This window comes from Phalacrocorax aristotelis, chromosome 16 (assembly GCF_949628215.1).
Source record: "Phalacrocorax aristotelis chromosome 16, bGulAri2.1, whole genome shotgun sequence".
NCBI classification, from domain to species: Eukaryota; Metazoa; Chordata; class Aves; order Suliformes; family Phalacrocoracidae; genus Phalacrocorax; species Phalacrocorax aristotelis.
The window spans coordinates 5431449-5453446 of NC_134291.1; the positions used below are offsets into that span (position 1 = coordinate 5431449).

General features: G+C 49.9%; 2 protein-coding genes across 2 annotated transcripts; both read left to right on the forward strand.

Moving 5' to 3' along the window:
• The first annotated feature begins 1595 nt into the window (after positions 1-1595).
• On the forward strand, positions 1596-10421 carry NOTUM (notum, palmitoleoyl-protein carboxylesterase). Its single transcript, XM_075111239.1, has 11 exons — positions 1596-2232; positions 2649-2701; positions 2916-3011; positions 4142-4202; positions 5092-5150; positions 6608-6710; positions 7508-7699; positions 8048-8148; positions 8248-8395; positions 9020-9067; positions 9178-10421. The coding sequence occupies exons 1-11, from the start codon at positions 1715-1717 to the stop codon at positions 9482-9484; spliced, it is 1686 nt and encodes a 561-aa protein (XP_074967340.1). The 5' UTR covers positions 1596-1714; the 3' UTR covers positions 9485-10421.
• Positions 10422-16111: 5690 nt separating this feature from the next.
• Positions 16112-20356, forward strand: MYADML2 (myeloid associated differentiation marker like 2). The gene has a single exon (XM_075111329.1). The coding sequence runs from the start codon at positions 16532-16534 to the stop codon at positions 17438-17440; it is 909 nt and encodes a 302-aa protein (XP_074967430.1). The 5' UTR covers positions 16112-16531; the 3' UTR covers positions 17441-20356.
• Positions 20357-21998: the final 1642 nt, after the last annotated feature.

The window sequence follows — 21998 nt, forward strand, 5'->3', positions numbered from 1 at the left end:
TTTCTGGCTTAAGGATACTGCTGGTACTATCAGCACTTACATAAAAGTAAACATTTGGAGGTAAAAATCTGACAGGACAGAGCTCAGACCAAGACTACATAGAAGCAACTGAAAGATTAAAAAGAAACCCAAAACAAAACACAAACCAAACCAAACCAAACCAAACCAACCAACCAACCAAAACCCAACCTGGCAAGCAAATTGCAAAACCATGTCCTATGTCTGAAGGAAATTCAGAGCTGAGGATACACTTAGAAGGTCCAAACATACTAAGGTAAAAAATGTAGTGGCAGCAGCTGGACAGCCTTAACCTTTGCTCTACAAAAAAAACCACGTCCACTTACTATTTTAAGATTATGGTATTTTCCCCTTTTCTGATTCCAGATAGATTACATTTCCTGGTAAAGACAGTTTCCCTGCTCCTCTCTGGAGGGCTGCCGAGGGGCATGCGCTGTCCGGTTTGGTATCTCAACGAATATGGAATTATTCAAAGTGTAGCTTTTCCACTGTTTTTCCTCGGTTTTTAATACCGAGCTCTGCGATAAGGACAGCGTTTCTGTGACTCTCCTCGGTCTCACAGAGGACAGGCACTCTGATAACTGGGACTGGACATTTGCTCTTCCTCCAGGATTCTTCTTGGGATCGCTGGGAATGCCCTAGCCCCAGGGAGTAACCAGGGAGAGCTGCTGGGGAGTAACCTCCGAAGCTGCGAGGAGCAGCGAGGCAAAGTCCCCCCGTGGGGCGAGGGCTCGGGGCCCGCGGGATGCAGGCGGGGCGAGGGGCCGGAGCCCGGGACCCGCTGCAAACTACCCCGCTGCGGGACAGCCCTCTCCCGGTGTCCCTCTAAACGCAGCCGGGGCCACCGCGACGTCCCCGCTCCTTCTACGGCCGCAGCAGCAGCAGCAGCAGCCCCCGGCCGGGAGCGGCCCCCTGCCCGCCCCGGTCACCCGCGGGCGCCTACGCGGACCGGCCGCCGATGCTTGGGGTCAAACGACCCTCTCCCGGCTTTCCGCTGCTCCTCGCGGGCCGGGGCCAGGCTGAAGCCCGGTACCGCGGGGCAGCACCCCCCATCCCCGCCTCGTGGACTCTGCGGCCGCTCCCGGGCCAGCCCGGGGTGGGGGTGGGTGGCCCCGCACCGACGGCGGCCGCTGGGCGCTGCTCGGGGGAACGGGGGTGGCACGTCCCGGGGGTGGGGCGGGCGGCACCGCCCACGTGGAGCCGGGGAGGAGCCGCCGTCGGGGCGGCGGCGGCGGGGGGGGCTGTGGGGGGTGCGGGGGGGGGTGGGGTGGCGTGGGCCGGGGGCGCCGCCGCGGGGGGCTGCCATGTGCGGGTTCTCGCAGGCCAGCTCCCGCCCCCCCCCCGCCCCCGCCCCGGTCCCGTCGAGAGGCCGCCCGGTGCACCCGCCGCCCTGCGGGCGAGGCTGGCGGGCGCCGCCGGTCGCGGGCGCCGCCGGTCGCGGCCGCGGTCCCGGCGCCAACAGGGGCGGCGATGGCGGCGGCGGCGCCGGCGGGGGGCTGCGGGGCGCGCCCCGACGGAGCGTCCCGTCGTGCCGGTGCGGCGCGGCTCGGCGCGGCGCAGACCCCCCGCTCCCTCCGCCTCGCTCCGAGGGGGCGGAGGGCAGGGCAGGGCGGGGGCTGGCCGGCTGCTGCCCCACGCGGCGCCCGGGCTGGCGGCGCCCCCGCCGCGCTCCCCGCGCACTCCGTGCCCCTCTGTCATGCTCGCCGCCTGGGAACGGGCGGCGGGCTCCAGCGCCGGCAGCCGCCCCGCCGAGCCCGCGCCTCCGGCGCTGTCCTCGCCGCCCGCCGCCGACCCCCGTCCCCGCGGGCGGTGCGGCGGGGCGCGGCGGAGCGCGGGCGGCGCTGCCCGCCGCCGGGGGCTGGCTGCTGCTGCTGCCGCCGCGGCGAGCGGCGGGTGGCGGCGGGCGGCGATGGGCACGGCGGCCGTGCACCTCCTGCTGCTGCTGGGGCTGCTGCACGCCGGGCCCGGCGGCGAGGGCAGGAAGGGCTGGCGGCGGCGCGGGCCGGCGGCCCGGGAGCGCGGGGGGGAGGCGGCGGCGGAGAGCTTCCCGCTGGACTTCACCGCCGTGGAGGGCAACATGGACAGCTTCATGGCGCAGGTCAAGAGCCTGGCGCAATCGCTGTACCCCTGCTCGGCCCAGGCGCTGCCGCACGACCTGCGCCTGCACCTCCTGCACAACGCCTCGGTCACCTGCAACGACGGCAGCCCGGCCGGGTGAGTCCCCGCGCCGCGCCGCGCCCCGCCGCGTCCCGCACGGCGGCCCGGACCGGCCCCCGCCGCTCCCCGCCGCCCCACGGCCGCGCGCTCCCGCAGTCCCAGCCCCGCTCCCGGCCGCGCGCTCCCCCCGCCCCGCTCCCGCGCCCGCTGCCGGCCCCGCTGCCGGCCCCGAGGCTTGTGGCGCCACCGCGCGGCGGCACGGGGCGAGGCGGCGACAGGTGCAGCGAGCGCCTCCCGGGCGGCGGCGGCGGGGGAACGGGCGCCCGCCAAGACAAGCGCCTGGTGCCGCCGCCCCTGCGCTCTGACCAAACACCCGGCGCGGCCCCGGCGCCCCGGCCCGGCGGGCATCAAAGCGCTGCGGTCGGGCCCGGCTCCCGCTGAGGCCGCGCCGCCTCCTGTTTGTTTGTCCTCAGCTACTACCTCAAGGAGTCCAAGGGCAGCCGGCGGTGGCTGCTGTTCCTGGAAGGTGAGCGCCGGCGCCTCGGCCCCGTTCCCTCCTCTCCACGCCCCGGGGGCCGGGAGAGGGGAGGCAGCCGGCGGCTGTCCTCGGCTCTCAACCGCTCCGCCCCCGGCCCCCTGCGCGCCCCCCACCCACCCCGGCGGCCCCTCAGGGGCTTCCCCCCGGGCCCGGCCGCCGGGCAGGGCGGCGGGGCGGCTGACCCCTCTCTTCCCCTCACCAGGAGGGTGGTACTGCTTCAACAGGGAGAACTGCGACACCCGCTACGACACCATGCGGAGGCTCATGAGCTCCAGAGAGTGGCCCGCGACCCGAGTGGGTGAGTCGTCCCCCTGCCCCGTGGGATCAGCCTGCGAGGAAGCGGGGCCAGGCCGGGGCAGCCGCCCACGACGTCGGCGTCCCGGCATCCTCGCGGTGCATGTGGTCGCCGTCGTGTGAGCGGTCCCGACCCGGTGCTGGCGCAGCATGGTGGGCACGGACGGGCTCGGGCTCCTGCGAGAGGATGCCCGATCAAGCGTGCCTCTCTGCTCTCTGAAAAAGTTACGGCAGCATGGATGTGCACGCGCCTTTGGGTGTACGGTCGTCACTGGCAGACGGCACTGGTGCTTTTGAACTCTGGCTGATGCGCCTGCTTTATTTTAAATGCATGCATGTGCTCACAAACTTGCTGGGATCTTCAGAGTTGTGTTTTAGGCTTTTGTTTTCTGAAGAGGCTTTGCGTTTCTTTTAATCCTGTCAGAAGAACTCTTCTCAGGCCTCTTAATCTGTCTGAGAGGATGGCTGCACTTTCTTGTACACTGCACTGGAGGTGTGTGTTTGCCTGCAGTAGGACTGGCCTGTGCACGTAGGGAGAAATCAGATTAACCGTCTGGGCTTTTACCTGGAGCTGTGTGGTTCCACCTTTTCCCCGTTTACAGCTGCGTAACATGACTTAACCAACTGCAATGGTTCTCTCTGTGTGAAAGCATGCATTTGGTGCACACATAAATTATCTGTAACACCTTTCAGTGTCATGCCTAAGGTGGAATTAGAGCCCTGGACACCCACCCTCTGGATGACCAGGCTCCTGAGTCAGCACAGAAATGTTGAGCTTTTCTCTTCATTCTCGCTGCTTATGCGCCGGCTTTCTGAATACCTAATCATCTGTCACTCACACAGATCTTACAATTGCATATATTGGAATTCACCTGCCAGGATTTGTTTTTTGGGGAAGTCCTAAGTGGCACAGGTTCTCTTCTGTACTACAAGAAGCTTCTAGACAGGCTTCATCTCTAGCACGAATCCGATTCTGAAAGTCACATCTGCCTAAGGGCAAATTTAGAAATGTTCCTTACCAATGTTTTTCATCGTGGATGTTTGTTTTCTGCGTGGTCAGGGATCCTGCATGAGGCTCGTACGGTTTCTCTGAAGTCACAGACTCATCTGAACATTTCTTGTTTCTTTGTGCAGGAACTGGGATCCTGTCATCGCAACCAGAAGAAAATCCCCACTGGTGGAACGCAAACATGGTGTAAGGAGGGACAACAAAGGGAAATAGGTTTATACTTAAACAGCACCTCCTGCCTTGTAGGCTAGCAAGAATGGTACAAAGACAGATTCAGAGAAATTCTTGCAAGAGGAAATTGTATGTTTCCTCATGTGCTTTGGTTCAGCTCTAACAAGTAGAACCAGCAAGGTCTGGAGAGCCTTCAGTCCGGTCTCCTTGGAGTTCTGGGGTGATCTAATGAAGAAAAACTGTGGATGGCTTAGAGAGCCTTCTCAAATAGTTGAAGTGGCAAATACCGTTGTGAGTGGTGGGCTGCTAGTATGCTACACATTCACTGATTTGAGAGGAACGTGGAGCAGCTCTTCTAGCTCAAAGAAGATAAATAAGACACCCGTTAATATATACATCTATATAGGAGGGGAAAGCAGAAGAGAGGGATGTTAATTTGTATTCTGCAAGCTGGAGACAAAAACAGGAAGATAAGTTCATTCCTGCAAAAACCTCCAGTGGTTGCAGTCAGCATTTACACTGCATTGACAGGGTCTTCTCATTTTTCATGTGAAAAACAGAAGCACAGAGTTTCCCTGTGGCAGGCCATCTACCGTATCAGTGGGACAGCTGAAAGCAAAAACTTGGCCCATCATTCTGTCCGCTGAGCTCAGTGCTTCAATTAGGCTGATAAAGGACACATTATTTATTGATTTAACTCTGTAAAACTACCAGTGTTCAGGAGAAAATGGAAGACAGTTATGATTGTCACTTGATGTGCAGGAAGGTAAGTTGTCTAACTGGGCAAGAAGCTCTTCCCTTTTCCCCTTCCCAGGGTTTAATTTTCTCCCAGTTACTTGACCCTATCCTCACCCCTCCTTGCATGTCAAAGGAACATCAGTACTCACACAATTCTCTCTTACAGATTCATCCCGTATTGCTCAAGTGATGTTTGGAGTGGTGCCTCTTCCAAGTCTGAGAAAAGTGAGTGTTGCTGATGGGCTGTTGCTGCCCTAGACATCACACATGAAAGGATATGGCCAGACTTCTGTGAAATTACATGAATGAAGAACAGGCTTTTTCTTGCTGAAGGGCAGGAAAGAATATCAAGCTACTTCCAGATAAAACATCCTGATCTCTTTAGCTCAGGCTGTTTTGACATAGTTCAGAGCCACTGCTTGCAGAGATATTACACCAATGCAGTATACAAGGATTAAAGGAAGAAAAATTCCTTTTAGATGAATCTCCAGGTTCCAGCTCACAGCAGATTAAAGGCTGTGGCTGAGGAACCATAGTTTGTTGCATGCAACTTTGGTTTTGCTGACCTGAGAGGCAAGTGTGGTGAATTTAGTTTCAGACTTCTATCAGGAGGATGTTTGGCCTTTGAAAGGAGCCATCATGTGTCAGGCTAAAGCTGTCGGCAGGTTTCTTTGGGAAACGAAGAGTAGTTCATCTTAATACATGCATTGCCATCAGCTGCCATTTTGACGATGACAGAACTTGTGGAGTCTTAAAGGAGTCCTCTTCCAGATAAAGCGGGATTTCATGCAAATGAGTTGTTCTGCCTCATGTACTTCTCTGGGTTTCCCAACATAAGCAGCATTGGTGTCTGGGTGCAGTGAAGTCTAGAGAAACACCAGGGGCTTAGTTCTTCTCTCGTTTGTTCACAAAGAGTTTTCTTTGACCCCAATGAAATTCCTGTTGATATATGCTGCTGTGAACAAAAGAATTTGGCCTAAGACACTCTGTGATATGGCACTGAAAAGGCAGAAGGTTAATGCTTTTCTTTGAGTTGGTCTGTGAGTTTTGGCCTTAAACCAGACATTGTGTCACTCAATATCCCTCTTCACTAACTCTTCTGTTGAGAAACTGACCACTCATGGATACCACAGATACACTTTCTGTCACAGTAAGGGACTTCTTCACATCACCGTAACTTCTTACGATTCTTCTATGCAGCAGTTACACTTGAGCAAACATGGCTGCCGAGGAAGTAGCGGTCTATGTAGGTGTAACGTTTTGTGAAACTTTGCTTATCTGAATTGGCCTTATGAATGGGAAAAAAGGGATGCAGTTAAGTTGGAACTGAGATTCCAGGTGGTAGGAAGGTGTGAGTACTCCTCAGGTATAGCAAAAGGGTCCCAGCGCCTTCCTTCTTGGTGACCTTCTCTAAATTTACCAATTCCTAAGCACTGTTGTAGGAAGATGTGCTTGTGTTATTGTGTATTCTGTTCGCTCTCTATTCACTTTCAGGGAAGCAAGTTTTTTATGGGGAGGGGGGAAGTATTTCTTCTTAGCTGTACTTGATACAGGTGGAGAAAATGAACCCTGGTTTTAGGTTTGTAATCCGTTCATAAGGTTCTTAAGCATTTGTGGAGAGGAAGCAAAAGTCTTAGCCTGGATGGGAAACAGTTTTGTTGACACTGAGCTCTCTCTTCCAGATGAATATGCCTTCATGGGAGCACTGATCATTCAGGAGGTTATAAAGGAGCTGGTGGGAAAAGGTCTTAGCACTGCAAAAGTGTTGCTGCTAGCAGGGAGCAGGTAGGTATCTGCAAGGTTTCCTCTGGTGAAGACAGGAGATCTCTGCAGTAGAATGCTCTAGGGAGGAGGTCTCAGCAGTGCCTGAAAAATTTCTTCTGGGAGTACAGTAACACTAACACAGCAAACCCTGTTATCTTCTTCTCAGTTTTCTCCTTTAAATGGTACAACAGGGGATGATATAATGTTATTTCCTCAGCTTTTGGTCCAGACACACTTATGAGAAAATGGAGAAAATAAGAAGGTGAAAGCTTTGCAAGAGGGAAGGAATGTGTTCATTCTTCCCTGCATCGAGAATGCTGGCTCCTGTTGGCCCACACCATGAGACATGTGCCTCTTGTGAATAGATTCGGGACATCTGAATTAAAAAACCATACTTGCCTGACAGAGGTGCTCTGAATCGTGCTATGTTGCGCAAAGCTGCGATACACTCAGCGTATGTTACGCAGGGGTGTAATACAGGAGTTGCAAAGCGTGAATTTGTCTCTTTCAGATTCTTTCAGTTTTTGAGCCGCCAAACCCCCTCACAAATAATATAAAGCATATATATCTCCCAGGAGAAAGAATAAGAACATGATTTGGTTTCTGAGGTATCAGATTGTTACTCAGCACTGGCTTTATTTTGGAGTGTTTTGCAAAGCAAGGAAGTAACTTGGTGACTACCAAGTTAGTAGTGGGTTGTCCTGTGGATAGACGAAGTTGATTACAGAGCTTTGCTGCTGTGAGAGGATGTGTGTGTCAGCCAGCTGTTGAATAGCTGTGTGTGCTTCATGACTGCAGTATTAACATTGCTGTTGCAGTGCTGGAGGGACAGGAGTGCTCCTGAATGTGGATCGAGTGGCAGAGCAGCTGGAGGAGATGGGTTATCAAGGGATTCAGGTTCGAGGCTTGGCAGATTCTGGATGGTTCCTGGATAATAAACAGTATCGCAGAACTGACTGTATCGATACCATAACATGTGCTCCAACAGAAGCCATCAGAAGAGGAATAAGGTACAATCAGAAGCTCTAAAGTACACTTTTATAAGAGGTTAGAGTGTGGACAAGTGTATCCTCCTTCTCTGTCTTCCTTCATTTTGATACTTAGGGAGTATTTATCATCTACATCAGTGGTTTTTCAATTATTTTATTGGAAAAGACAATAATTTAAAATCTAGACATGCAAAAGAATGCGTGCAATTGTAGATGCTCTAAAAGGTGTTGACGAGACAGAGTAGCCAAGAAACAACTCTGGTGTCAAGAAGTTGGAACGGTAATCAGAACAGGAATAGACTGGGATATGGAAAGGCCATTGTTAAGATTGCACTATGCCTTTCATTCTGTTATTGCTTTGTCTTCTAGGTATTGGAATGGTATTGTTCCTGAACGCTGTAAGCTGCAGTTCAAAGAGGGAGAGGAATGGAATTGTTTTTTTGGATATAAGATTTACCCCACTCTTCGATGTAAGTATCAGAGAAGAGATATCAAATGGATTCTAGGGTTTCCTCTGTATCCGCAGCTAACTTAGAGCAATCCCTTTTCCAAAATTTTTGTCTTCCTAGGTCCAGTCTTTGTTGTCCAATGGCTCTTTGATGAGGCCCAGCTTACTGTAGACAATGTACACCTCACTGGTCAGCCTGTTCAGGAAGGGCAGTGGCTCTACATCCAGAATCTGGGTAGGGAGCTGAGAAACACCTTGAAGGACGTGACGTAAGTATTTCATTGAGGAAAACCTGGCACATTTATTTCTAAGGGACATTCTTACCCAGTATCCTAGCAGCATTTCTTAGATCTCTGCAGAAATGAGTGTTGTAAATTTGGTTAACTTTTAGTTCACCTACATCAAGAATCTTGCCTTTTTCATTTCTGAGTAAGTGCAAAGTAATTTCCAGCTTCACAATGATCAGCTACCCTTTGTTATCAATAGGAACCTGGGTTTTTTCCTTCCTGCCTCCAAGGTGAGGTCTGAGACTTCTTGCCATTGCACAGCCATTAACTTCATAGGGATGTTTAGAAAAGTACTGATCATAAAACATCCAGAGAGTTGATAAGACAACAGAGGAGGAACCGTTAATGTGCCTTACTTGCTTCACACAAGAGCAGGTATTCATGATTCCGTTGCTGCAAATGGGCACTGTTAGGCAGGACAGAACCCCTTTTCTTCTGGATACTTTCCAGTCCAGTCAGGTTTCATATCATGATAGTCACTGCTGTTCCTAAAAATCTTGCCAGGGGCAGCAAAAATTTCACCCTCTACCTAGTCCGGAAGGTTCTGTTTAGCAGGAGTTACTTTGTCCTTCCAAGAGCTAATCCATGTTTCCTTTTTTCCTTTAGTGCTAGCTTTGCTCCTGCCTGTTTGTCTCATGAGATCATTACACGCAAGTGAGTGCTTTTGCAGATTCTATGGAAGGTCAACAGGGAATTGGCAGGGGAATTAACCAGTTCTCACAGCCTGACCCCTCTGATACAATCTGTACGGTTTGTCTTTTCAGTCACTGGACAGACATCCAGGTGAAGGGGACATCGTTACCCCGCGCCCTGCACTGTTGGGATCGGAGCCTACATGAAAGCAACAAAAATGGGAAGGCCCCTCTGAAAGGCTGCCCAATTCATCTGATTGACAGCTGTCCATGGCCTCACTGCAACCCCTCGTGCCCCACTATCAGGGACCAGTTCACAGGGCAGGAGATGAATGTGATCCAGTTCCTCATGCACATGGGTTTTGATGTTCAGAAGATGGCACAGCAACAGGGCCTGGAGCCCAGTAAACTTCTGGGGATGCTCAGCAGTGGTAACTAGGAAGGGGCCTTCAGAGGGGCAGAGAGATTAGATCAGGAGGAGACTCTAAGCCCTTCTTCCACACTTGCTAATCTTCTTCCTTATGTTCATGCAGGCAGATGCACGCTCACACCCATGCATGCTCAAACCTGTATATACCCATGTGCTCCCACACTCTTGCACACTTAAGATGTGTCAAGAAAAAAAAAAAAGGGCAATTTCTTGCTCACACTATTTGACTGGAACTTGTTACCTCCAAACTCCAGGGCTCAGATTTGGCCATTCACATCCTCTTCCTGTGTTACACAAGGCAATCTGATACAGGGAGTAGCAAAGCCATAAATAGCAGCAATGAGAACCTTCCCCAGATCTAGGACTTCTTCCCTTGCCATGGATTTTACATCATAGACTTGATACAAGTGGTGAAAAAAGCAAGCACTGGATTTCTTTTGTCCAAATAGAAGTGAAGGAATGATAACATGACTTCCTGGAGGTCAGCATCTCACGATGAGTCATAACGTACAAACCCAGGACATGTGCTAGGGATGGACACTCTTGTACTCAATTTACTTTCATATTATTTTATAAAATGACTTTTTTTATTACTTTTTTTAAACTAAGCAAGAAATAGAAATGATATTGTTTTGTAACATATTTTTTTTAAATAACGAAGAAACCTCTTGCTACTTTGGCAACGTGGACATATTTATTTTAATATGTAAAATGCTATTTATAAGGGCTGACCAGAGAACCATACATATGTCTTTGTAAAGTCATATATGCTGCTCATTTGGATGGGTTATCCTTATGATCACTTGTGCCTGGGCGAGGGCTGAGGGTGGTATTGATATTTTGTATTAATTAGATTTCTGTGTTCCCTTTGCAGTATGCTTTGTCATTGTTTCTCTGATGAAGAGGTTGTAATATGAGGTCTAAGTACAGAGATTTTCACCCAGCATCTGATGTTTGCATACTTGCACAGCACTTTCAGCTTGACTCTGATTTGCCAGGTATTCCAGGGCATTGCATTTAAAGATGCAGGGAGATCTGTTTTTGCAGCAAAGGCCCCTACTCTAGTGAGAGAAATGTTTGATCAGACTGTCTGGCCTGTCTTAAAATGAGGAGCATTTAGAACATGAAAGGCAGAGAACACAAGACAAGCACCAACATATTTCTATTCTTCCAGTCATTTGCGAACACACCCACCTCAGAACACAGAATCCCCTTTGATGGTAATGGGAGGAGAACAAGGGAGGGATCAGGAATGTGCAACTGAAGCTGGAGAGAGCGAGAGACCATTCAATAGGGAGGAAAGCACACAGGCAGTTGCAGAAAAGCTTTATACAGTAGTGTCCTGCCAAAGTTTTTGAGACTGACTTTGCATTTGTTTGCACTTGGGAAATGGTTACACAATGTGTTGGCCACAGAAAATTAGGGCCTAATTTTAGAAAAATTCAATGCACTTTCAAGATAGGTCTTGTCAGGTTAAAATGGTAGTGCTATTTCTAAGATGTATTATCTTAGGTGAGTAAACCCCAAAATGAATAAAACTGCAGCCATTCAGTTACTTTTCTTGGACTTCAGCGAACAGCCAGTCAGTACCACACAAGAAATAAGCCATCCTGCTGTGCAGGATGAGTTTAGTACACAGTTAAGATAAAAATGTAGCTAAAGAGAAAATGAATGGTTCCCCAGCAGAACTGAAATGCGGGAAACCTATCAGTGGAGCTTCCCTATGATCAACCTAGGGATTACTGATACCTGTTATGTTTTAATGACTTGGGTATAAAAGTAAAATTGTTCTGATTTAGTTTTCATGCCACTAAGTTGAGAGGCTTCTTCAGTATAGACAACATTTGGAAAAGCACACAGGAAGAGGGTGTTCCTTTGAGGGCTGGAGTCACATGGAGTCAAAGTGCTGGTACTTCAGCAGTAGCCAGAATTTCTGCTGTGCGCTAGTTTGGCAGCTGGGAGCACCCAGGGGAACTCCTGTGCATGTCAGTTGTTCACTGGACAACTGTACACGAGATGATGCACCTGTAGGTGTGGCAAGTGCCCTAGGCTGTGTCCAGCAATGTACTTCTACTAGGAAACAGTGAGGTATAAATACCAATGTTGAAGTTTGGAATACTTTTTGCAGAGCTGGTTACCTGTATATTTACAACATTAATTCAAAGGTTAATTTCTAAAAGGCAAAGAATGTTCGGAGGGGATGTTTTCCTTACAAGCCCAGGAAAAAAATCCCTGGGAGTCTGGGATCGCTCTTTTAGCTTAGTGTTCCTCTGCAACAGTCTTTTTAAATCTGTAGCAGGGAGAAGTCTCAGAAATATTTTTAAAGGGGAACTTGGCTAATTTATTAGAAAAATTATACAATGTGGTTGCAAGTCGTAGCTGGAAGCTGGAATCTGTAACCCAGGAAGTCATCTCCAGCTCTATACTTCTTGTACTTGTGCAATAAATATAATTTTCCCAAGCCTTTGTAAAGCTGGCACTTCTAAGTTCATCCCCAGTGACATGTGCTGTGTGGAAGCCAGTGGCAAAACGGGCAAGACTGGAAGAATTCAGTACCATGTGTTTGTACTCTCAGATCTTATGACTGGATGAGATGCTTTCCCTCTGAGAGAGAAAAATCATCTCCAAAAGTATCACATGATTGAGCCAGAATTAAAACGCAACCAAGAAGTCAAAAGCTGACAGCAGAATGTACAGGTTTGCACTGCATGACTACAGGTGCAGACTTGGGCATCGGGCACGTGAGCAGTTTTGGTCATGAGCTGGAGGGCAGACCCTGTGCCTCTATTCACTACAGGAATTGCTGCTAATACACAGGGCCCAAGAGAAACTAACTCTTACCCAGATAACCTGCTCTGGAGGAGGACCACAGCTCTGATCAAGTAATGCACACCAAACCCAGCTGTGACACAGTGAAGGCCACAGAGAATTACACTGCCAGTCTTGCTGGCTGGAGCTCCGTGCTGGACTGGGGGCTGCTGCAAGTAGGAAGCACCACGCTGGAGAAAGGAAAGGCACAGAAGGGCTGCTCAGGGGACAGATGCCCTGTTCCTTGGACAATCAACATGGTGGCAGCGTCATTCCTGTGAAAATGCTGCAAGAGGGTGGTAGCAGCAGTGGGACAGCATTCCACAGTGTCTGCTGCGGCCATGGAGCAGCTGATCAAGCTTCTGCCCCCCACGCTAGCCCTTGCTACTCAGTCCTCCTGGCAGCACACCTCTTGTGGAACCCAGGCTAAAAATCTGACAGTTTAGTAGCCACTGTGTCTTCTGTGCTGATCAATGCCTCACTTTTTAAGATGCTGTGACTTAACCATTTAGGAGCCACTGGCCTGATGCACGGATATGAGGGCTTCTCAACATTAATTGCAAAGGTGCCATGCCATTCAGCAGTAAATGTCTGTGGCTCTGGATCTCCTTTCATAACAAACCTTAAACTGTGCAGGCAGAATCTTTCCTGTTCAGCAGAACGGGGTCTCAAAGGTGCAGTGCAACAAGCTGAGGTGATGGGGTGCAAGAAGCTGTGGGCTTCTGATCCATGACCTTCTATCTGGTATCTGCTTATGCATTTTTAAAGTGAAAACCAAATTTAACTGCTTTGGCAGCGAGTCTGTATGATGTTGGGAAATAGCACTGTTGGCAGCACCCGGGGACCCTGGGGATCCACAGAAGCCTGAGACATGCACATTCAAACCCAACATCCCGGCACAAGGCAGTGGTCCATCTGGTGTACTGCTCCTGCCTGCCACTCATTTTGGAGACCACTGTCCTCCACTGGCACTGCCTCCTGGTGCTGAGGTCTCTCTGGGGTGGCACCATTTCTCATGGGAAGCAGAAGCCTGGCAGCAGGACCATCTCTGCTCTGAGCCCAGGCATCGCTGATGGCTCTCAGCACCCAGGGCAGCTGGGAGGGACTGTGATGATCAGCCTGTGGCACCAGGGCCTTGCAAGCATTGTGCCTTGACAGGAACCATCCCCTTGCTCTCTGCTCGTGAGTGTGTTGGTCCCCTGGTCGGATGGGATGTGATGCAGCAAGTTACTGCATAAGGAATAACACAGTGGGCTATAAATTGTAAAATTGCTCTTCTGCAACTGTGGAGTTCAGTACAGCTGCTAGATTGTCATATAGTAAGTACTGAATAAACTTTTTCTCACTGACCCCACACAGTCAGTGTAGTACGGCTGTAGCCAACTGCTAAAATGGGAGTGTTGTGGGGGTGGATCTAGAGAGGCTTCTGCTAAGGCTTAAAAAGAAAAATGGTGAGCATGATTTCAGCTGTGCTTAGGTGCAACAGCGTGTTGAGACTGCACAGGGACAGCAAAGCAGCATCCCCAGACAGGATGGGTGAGAGTCCAACAGCAGCGATAGCTTTGCCTTGTGACACAGCCCCTCTGTTTTACAGGACTTGCCACAATACAGACAGTAACAGGCTGCCAGTAAAGCTGCAAAAACTTCTGCTAGAGGTAAAGGATTAACATAGAGAGTCAGGAAAGGCAGGACCTCAGGGCAAGAACATGTTCACCTGGAGCTCCTTGGCTCTCTCACTGCATTTCCTGGTTGTTGTGATGTTAATTGTGCAACTTCCACCCCAAATAAATGCATGTTTTCTACGTTTAGCACCAAAGGTCTTTTTAAGGAAAATGGGAGAGATTTTCTTGAAAGAGACACTGAGGTTACAAGATGATGACAAAGCTGAAGGTAGGCTCATTTTATCTTAACATCTTAACAAAATTTGTACTGTTCTCTTGCAAATCATTCCGTAAAGCTAACCCTGGCCTACAAAATGTTGCCTGTGAGCTACTGGAGCACTGTAGCCACTGCTTTTCACCATAAGTAACCCTACTGTACCCTATGTTGGTCTCCATTTGTCTCTTGTCTTAAGTCACAGCTGGATCCCAAGTGACTTGCAGTAACAATACTAGCTTAAATAGTTCCTGTCCAATCCCCTGGGTCTGGCTGCTCTGTCAATGCTACTGCTGTGCAGATACAACCATGCACACCTGCCGTGTACATCAGACCAGTGATGACCCCAGGTTAAAAATAATCCTGTCAGGTGCAAGTTTTCTGCTGTTCTTTTTTAAATCTGAGATTAGTATCCTGATCCAGCTCAAAGAGCATTTATGTAGGCAAGATGTGTAAGAGCAAGGAAGGAGGGTGGGAACAAGCAGCCAGAAACTGGATGTGCTGCATTGCCCTCAAAACCCGTTTCAACCAAGGAGGGACTCACGTAAAGGCGCACTTCCCAGCACTGTGAGCTGCTGCAGTCGCACATCCCAGGTGGTGATCCTGCCTGCCAGCAGCATTGGTGCCAGCAGACCTTGCAGGAAGCACATTGCTGGGAATGGATATTCTTCCAGGGGTTGTGGGAGCTTTCAGCTGTCTGAGCTCCATGAACCAGCCTGTTGGAGTCCCAGCCACAGCACAAGGAAGGGTCATGGAGCAGCTGCCCCAGAACTGCATGCTAATATACATTGGAGCAGACGCTCTCTTTTGTCAGCTCTTCTTTATAGTTTCTAGCACGGCATGTGGCAATTCATCAGTCAGTGTCACATCATTACATTAACATGAATAAGAAACAATGATATCCAGCAATTATTATTGTTACCAAACATGAGGGTCAATTGTAATTCCCAGTTAGGGAGTTACAGTCTTTATCAGCACAGCTGATGATTACCTTGAACCATTCAGAACGGTTTTAAGGTGCTAGGCTGGCCCTTGGTCACCCTGACCTGTGTAGAGCTCCTGGGATGATCCTGCTTCCGTACTGGGACCAGCACAGGGAGAGCTGGCCTGCAGGTGAGGAGTCAGCAATGCTGCCATGAGGTAGGAATCCACAAACTATGCTGTGGTTTTCATTTTTCCTGTTCTCTAAGTACATCAGAAATTTTCTTTGGGGCTTTCGGAGTTAGAATTAAGAGACTTTTGGGTAGAGACCAAGTCTGGGGAAATGTATGCCAAAAGTGGCTACCTGGGAAAGCTTTGATCCAACAGGAGGGAGGGTTTGACACTATATATTGAAATCCATGTTCTAAAACAGAGCCGAGAATATCAAAGCAATTTTTCTTTACAATTGTATTTGGTTTTGGCTTTCAGAGATACAAGAATAACTGGTTCCCATATAAGTCAATCAGAGACAGGGAAGAGTTTAAGGAGATAGTGAGGAGTGGTGCTCAAAATCTTCACAGCCACATGCTCTCACTAATCCTCAAAGCACAGCAGGGCCTTTCACAGCAGGCAAATATATTACTGTTCCAGATCAAATGGAGCAAAGTGAGTCAGCTTTTATCTTAGCCTCTGGCCTAAATCCTTTTATAGGGCTTGTGATGCCTTTGGGCTTGTGCCCCCACTCCTGCCACCCTGCAGGCCTTGGGTCTGCAGGACTGAGGTCCTGTTTCTGCAGCGTGGCTGGATCACAACCTGCTTCCACAGACAGCCCCCATAGTGTGGGGCGGCTGCTGGGAGAACAGCAGCGTTCCAGTGACCCCAATGTTCCTAGATCAATAGCAGAAGGATAATCAAAAGCCTCTGATGGAGCTTGCAGTTTCAGTGTTAAATAACACCCGCTCACGACAGTTATGGGGGGGCAGGACTCATTCCAGAACTATTAATATAGCCCCTATTTATACTCCTAGGTTCCTGCAAACGGCACAGCACAGAGCTACAGCTGCAGAGCTAAAATGGAATAAATGTCAGCCTCCAGGGAGGAGATCCTTTCAGCCATCATGTGGGAAAGGAGACAGTGAAAGGACAAAACACGGCGCAGATTTCAGACCTGAGAAAGTGGAGTGAGCTGATCGCAGCACCCCGAGACGGCAGCCGGTGGGCAGAGCCAGCTAGCAACCTCCCTGCAGCCAGCAAGTCTGCGCTGAGAGGCTGCCAGAAACACACACTCAGCGTCACATGCAGCACCTACCGATACTGGTAGAGACAAGGCGGGGATTCAAGCTGCCGCTCTACTGATCCAGTACCAGGTGTGACTCAGGACAAAGGAGCAAAAGCCTGAAAGGACGTTTGGCGAGGGGGCGCTTTAAGTGCATTGTCTGAGGGACTAGAAAGATGATGGAGAGCACGGGAGGGCCGTATCTTAACACCGCTGCTGTGACATCTCCTGTGGGAATAGCTCGTTTGCTGCAGATGACGTTTGGATGCACCACGTTCAGCCTGGTAGCCCACCAGGGGGGATTCAGTGCGGCATACGGCACTTTCTGTATGTTTGTCTGGACCTTCTGTTTTGCTGTCACTGTCTTCATCATCACCTGCGAATTCACGCATCTGCACAGCTGCCTGAGCATTTCCTGGGGAAACTTCACTGCTGCTTTTGCCATGCTCGCTACGCTCATGTCTGTCACGGCGGCGGTGATCTACCCACTCTACTTTGTCCAGCTTGGCTGTTACCCCATCGGCTGTGAGGTGAGAGATTTTCGCATTGCAGCCAGTGTCTTTGCAGGCCTCCTGTTCATTGCATACGCCGCTGAGGTGTTCTTAACCAGGGCAAAACCAGGACAAGTCACCAGCTACATGGCTACCGTCTCCGGGCTCCTGAAAATCGTGCAGGCCTTCGTGGCCTGTATCATCTTTGGGGCGCTGGTGAATGACAGCCAGCATAGCAAATATGTGGCGATGCAGTGGTGTGTGGCCGTCTATAGCTTTTGCTTTGTGGTGACAGTGGTGGTAGTGGCCTTCAGTGTCACAGGTAAGACCGCCTTGCTGTGCTTCCCCTTTGAGCGCTCTGTGGTTGTCTACACCTTCGGGGCCGTGCTGCTGTATGTGAGCGCAGCGGTCATCTGGCCGGTGTTCTGCTTCGACAGCAAGTATGGCTCCCCGCAGCGCCCCAGCCTCTGCGCCAAGGGCAAGTGCCCCTGGGACAGCCAGCTGGTGATCGCCATCTTCACATATGTGAACCTGCTGCTCTACGTTGTGGACTTAGTGTACTCCCAGCGCATCCGCTTTGTCTCGCACCTCTGAAATGCGGGTCTACCGCTGCAAACCCATCCCAGTGCCATAAGCAGCAGCTGGAGATGCAGCAGGAAGGGATGTGGGGAAGGGAGGTGCTGATTGGGCACGTGCACAAGAACCATTAACCCAACTTCAAGGTCAAGACTGACTGGACCAGCAAATTAATGACCCCTAGTGGGTGGGCTGCAGCTGATGCTGGGAAAAGCCCACCTCACTCATCGTTCAACATCTGCCTCAGCCGCCTGGTGCCAGCATGAAGAAATGATGCAGCTCAAAGTATGCAAAATGGCCTTTCATCTCCAGGCGGCAGAAATGCTTGCCGCAACAGCGGGTCTGCAGGCTACTGGATTACTGAGCCAAATATTAGGAAAGACACCGAGGATTTTGAAACTGTTACCAACACTTAACCGTAATCAAGTGACTACCCAGGAAGTGGGAAAGCTAAAAGCTGCATCAAGGAACACCAGTTCAGGAGATTAAAAACAATCCCTCAGAGTTTGGGTTAGTTTGGGCTGTGTGGTGAGACATGAAATGCTTGCAAGTGTGGGAAATTCCAGTCAAGATGTTTCTGAGAAGAACATCATAGCTGTACAAGTATTTTGAAGATTACCAGTCCTTTCCCTTCCTCTCCTCTCCTTTGCCATTTAGCACAGAAAAAGAAGATCCTCAAGCACGCACCTTGGGGGGGAAGCATGGGGTATTCCTATTTAGCAAACACTGAGTCATTACAGAAATGAAAATTTGCAAAATCGGGGCTCTAATGCCAAGAAACAGGGTGCAGAACAGAGCGAAACTGCAGAATAACTGTATCTTGACATCCTCACTTGGGCAGGACCAGAAGGTACCTTGGCACATGCTTTGTCTCAGTTCATATTCCACCGTTTCTTTATACTGATGTCAAGAAATTATTTTTTCTGGAAGCTTAAATATAAATTCTGGGGGGAGGGGGAGAAAGGGATGCAGACATGAATTGATCTCACATCGCTGCATAAAAGACCAGTCCTGGGGGGGCATGGACGGGACAGGACACGACTAAACTTGCATATAATGGTAACAGATTGGGAGCGCTGCCTCAGACCAGATCAGGCGCTAGGATTCCCGAGCTCTCTGCGTCACCAACGAGCTGCATTTCTCTGACCCATCCCTGACAAAACACCCACTTTAAAGTCCCACATTGCATAGCTCAGATTTCAAGCTTAATAGGAAGAAATGTTCTTCATTTCTGATCCAGCGAGAAACCAAAGCAGTCTGAGTACTTGTGCAGAAAGCATGCAGACTAGATAGGTTTGATTAAAATCTAAAGTAGCTGACTGTCAGAAGCAAGATTTCTTTTTTAATCAAATTAAAATAAAGCTGAATGGCAGACTTACATACTACACTTCCAGAGATTTGTATACTTTCATCTTGCCCTCCACACAGCTTTTATTTCACCAGACATAGCCCTTCTGCTTTCTGCCTGAAAGCACAGCTCAATTTATTTTGATGTATGAAGCCTGAATGCAGCACCAAAAAAGTATACACACAAGATGGCCGAGACCTCTGATTGACTCTGTAGCACAGTCACCCAAGGAAAAGGAAGGAAACTTACTTGTCATCAGTGCTTTGTATGGGGTTTGAAATACAAAGGAGAAAATTGCTGGAACAGACTGCGTTGGATAATTCTGCTTCTGGGTAAGAACCAACCTTTAGCAGTGGCAATTATTAGCCCATGAAACAGGTCAAGAACCAGCATCCAGCATCACAGGAATGCACTGAACAGCCTTGCAAAGGGTTTTTCTCTTCCACAAGTCCCCGTTAAGGGCAGGAAGTCTGAAAGATAATGGTCCAACAAGAGGCTGGCCAGCTTGTTCTAGGGCAAGACCCAAGACTATCTACTCTAGGTATAAAACAGGATATTAGAGAGCTTTATTGCTTGCCACCCAAACAAGTTCAGGCATTGTACAAATAAGAAATGCTAGCCTGGGAAAAGAAATCCATTTGTATTGAAGGAGGCAATGTACAGAGAGCCACTACACACAAAAGGAACCTTGAGCATTTACAATGTATTCTTTTTAAACCTGTCAACCTGGACAAATTAAGATGTGTTATGCTTGAAAAATTACTTTATTTTTGTTATTACAGAGCACCAAAAAGCAAATAGGTGACCGTGAACCATCATGGCTTCTGTTATAAAATTCAAACCTGCAAAACCAGGAATATTGCTTTACAAAACCACCTTCCTGTAGGCTCCAGAGTGGCTCCAACAGGGCTGGTGGAGGCCAAGGAGAGGGACATCAGTGGCAAGTTCCCCACAGGCAGGGGCTACCTGTCCCCAGCGATGACACTGCAAGTTTTTTGGGCAGTGAAGTCTGTCAGAAAGCTCCTTAGCTGGTTAACACTTTTTTTCAGCTATGCATCTGTTTGCTTTTTGCTGTGAAGATTTTGCACCAAGTAGGAGCAACTAACAGGAATACGATAAAATCTACTAATGACACAAGTTAGTACAACTTACACAGTGACAGGGAAGTAAAGAAAGGCCCAAGAGAAACAGGTAACTCGGAAACAATGGGGATAAAATTTAGTGCCTTCACAATAAGGAGGAAATAGAATTTAACATGGAAATCATGACACCACTGACCGGATGAGTGGAAAGACAACTCATTGCCAAGGACAGTGTGTTCAGATTTAGCTTTCTCATCTGCCAGCCAAAGACTGAGCAAAAAACGTTAGCATGGTCAAAATGGCAAAAAAAGATTGTGTGGACAGCAATCCACTCTTTTAGGAGAGAAAAAAAAATCAAAACCTCATGCTTCAGTGGTTAAAACACTCACTAACCATTGGAAACTATGAGATTACCCAATCTAGGACACAGAACATCTGATATCTGCTTAATATGATTTTAACAACCAACCCTGTCATGATTCAGTTAATTAAAAACCTCTTAATTTCCAGAGCTCGCCTTTCCTCTTAATTAACAAATCATGATCAAGTAACTTATGTTCTGCCATAAAACAGGCTTCTTAAACTAGTGATCATTCTCAACTTTTTTGGTAAACTAATGTCAGAATGTACATGCATTCATTTAGAATTACAGATTTGTGTTTGCAGCCCATCTAGACAGCTCCTAGAGGATTCCAATCTAAAATTTTATATATATGTATATACACACACACACACACATGAATCTTTAACAGGTTGGGTTTTGGTTTGGTTCTTTTTTTCATTCCCTTCTCTTTCTGCAGACTGGGTTTCAGCATCCCCAAAAGACAACGTTTAAGAACATTAAATCACAGGAGATACACTGACATTTATTTCTGCCAATAAAAGAGATAGAAAAAAAGACAAACGAGGGAAAAAAAACCAAACAAACAGTGTGGTAAGATTATGTTTAGGAAAAAAAGCACTGCCTGGTGCCTGGTTTTTATAGTGACATATTTCACAATGTCTCGGTCTCTTCACAGTCTATTACTGTGGGGCCTCTGAGCGACACCACACCAGGGGGTGGGGTGGTGGGGTGTCTCTCTGAAGCACACATTAGTGCTTCTGCCATGGGTGGGACCAAACACACCTTCTGCCCCAGCGTGCCCACACCTTCCGTAGTGAGGCCACATCTGGAGTCCTGTGTTCAGTTTTGGGCCCCGCAGTTTAAGAAAGACAGGGAACTGCTTAAGCAAGTCCAGTGGAGAGCTACCAAGATGACCAGGGGACTGGAGCATCTCCGTTACGAGGATAAGAGGATGGGGCCAGACTCTTTTCAGTGGTGCCCAACGACAGGCCAAGGGGCAACGGGCACAAGTTGGAACACAGGCACTTCCACCTGAATATGAGAAATAACTCCTTTCCCGTGCGGGTGCCAGAGCAGGGGCACAGGCTGCCCAGAGAGGCTGTGGGGTCCCTTCTCTGGAGACACTCACACCCCGCCTGGACGCGGCCCTGTGCCCCTGCTCTGGGGGTGCCTGCTCAAGCAGGGGTGGGACGGGATGAGCTCCAGAGTTCCAACCCCCACCACTCTGTGAGTCTGTGATTCCTACACAGTGGCTGTGACACTTGCTGCGGTTATCTGCTGGTTGTGCTGACATAACTTGCCTGGTTACTGGGTTATGAAACTTCCACCCCGGTTCAGGTGTTGGAAAATCCCATCATTCAGGAAATCTTCAAGAGAACAAGAACATCCTCCAGCACATGAACCTGCATGGGCACGGAGAGAGAAGCCTTTCAGGGGCCCGTTTCCTGGGGAGGCAGAACCCCCTCACCGGCACTTCCCGGGCACCACAGCCGAGGAGGGGGAGGACGGGCTGGAGCACCGGGGGGGCCCAAAGCCCCTTCTCGCACCTGCTGCACCCGCTGAGCCCCGGGAGGGGACTTGGGCACCCCGGGAAGGGCCGCACTCGGTTCCTCCGAGTCAGGCGAGGGCAGGAGCATCCCAGGAATGTCCGGGAGAGCAGCTGGGAAGGGCCCGATCCCGCCTGTTCCCCCTCCCCGCTGCCGCCCAGGCCTGCGGGCACGGCGGCCCCGCGCTGTCGCTGGGCCGGAGGGGCGGCAGCGGCCGGGTCGGTGCTGCGGGAAGGGGGGGGCAGCGGGAGGCGGC

What these genes read in the sequence shown, in the direction of transcription:
- NOTUM (XM_075111239.1), top strand. Translation starts at nt 1,715, where the DNA reads ATGCTCGCCGCCTGGGAACGGGCGGCGGGCTCCAGCGCCGGCAGCCGC. An exon ending in GTGGCCCGCGACCCGAGTGG is followed by an intron (nt 3,012 to 4,141) that starts GTGAGTCGTCCC and finishes TTCTTTGTGCAG; the next exon opens with GAACTGGGATCCTGTCATCG. An exon ending in TGGTGGAACGCAAACATGGT is followed by an intron (nt 4,203 to 5,091) that starts GTAAGGAGGGAC and finishes TCTCTCTTACAG; the next exon opens with ATTCATCCCGTATTGCTCAA.
- MYADML2 (XM_075111329.1), top strand. Translation starts at nt 16,532, where the DNA reads ATGATGGAGAGCACGGGAGGGCCGTATCTTAACACCGCTGCTGTGACA.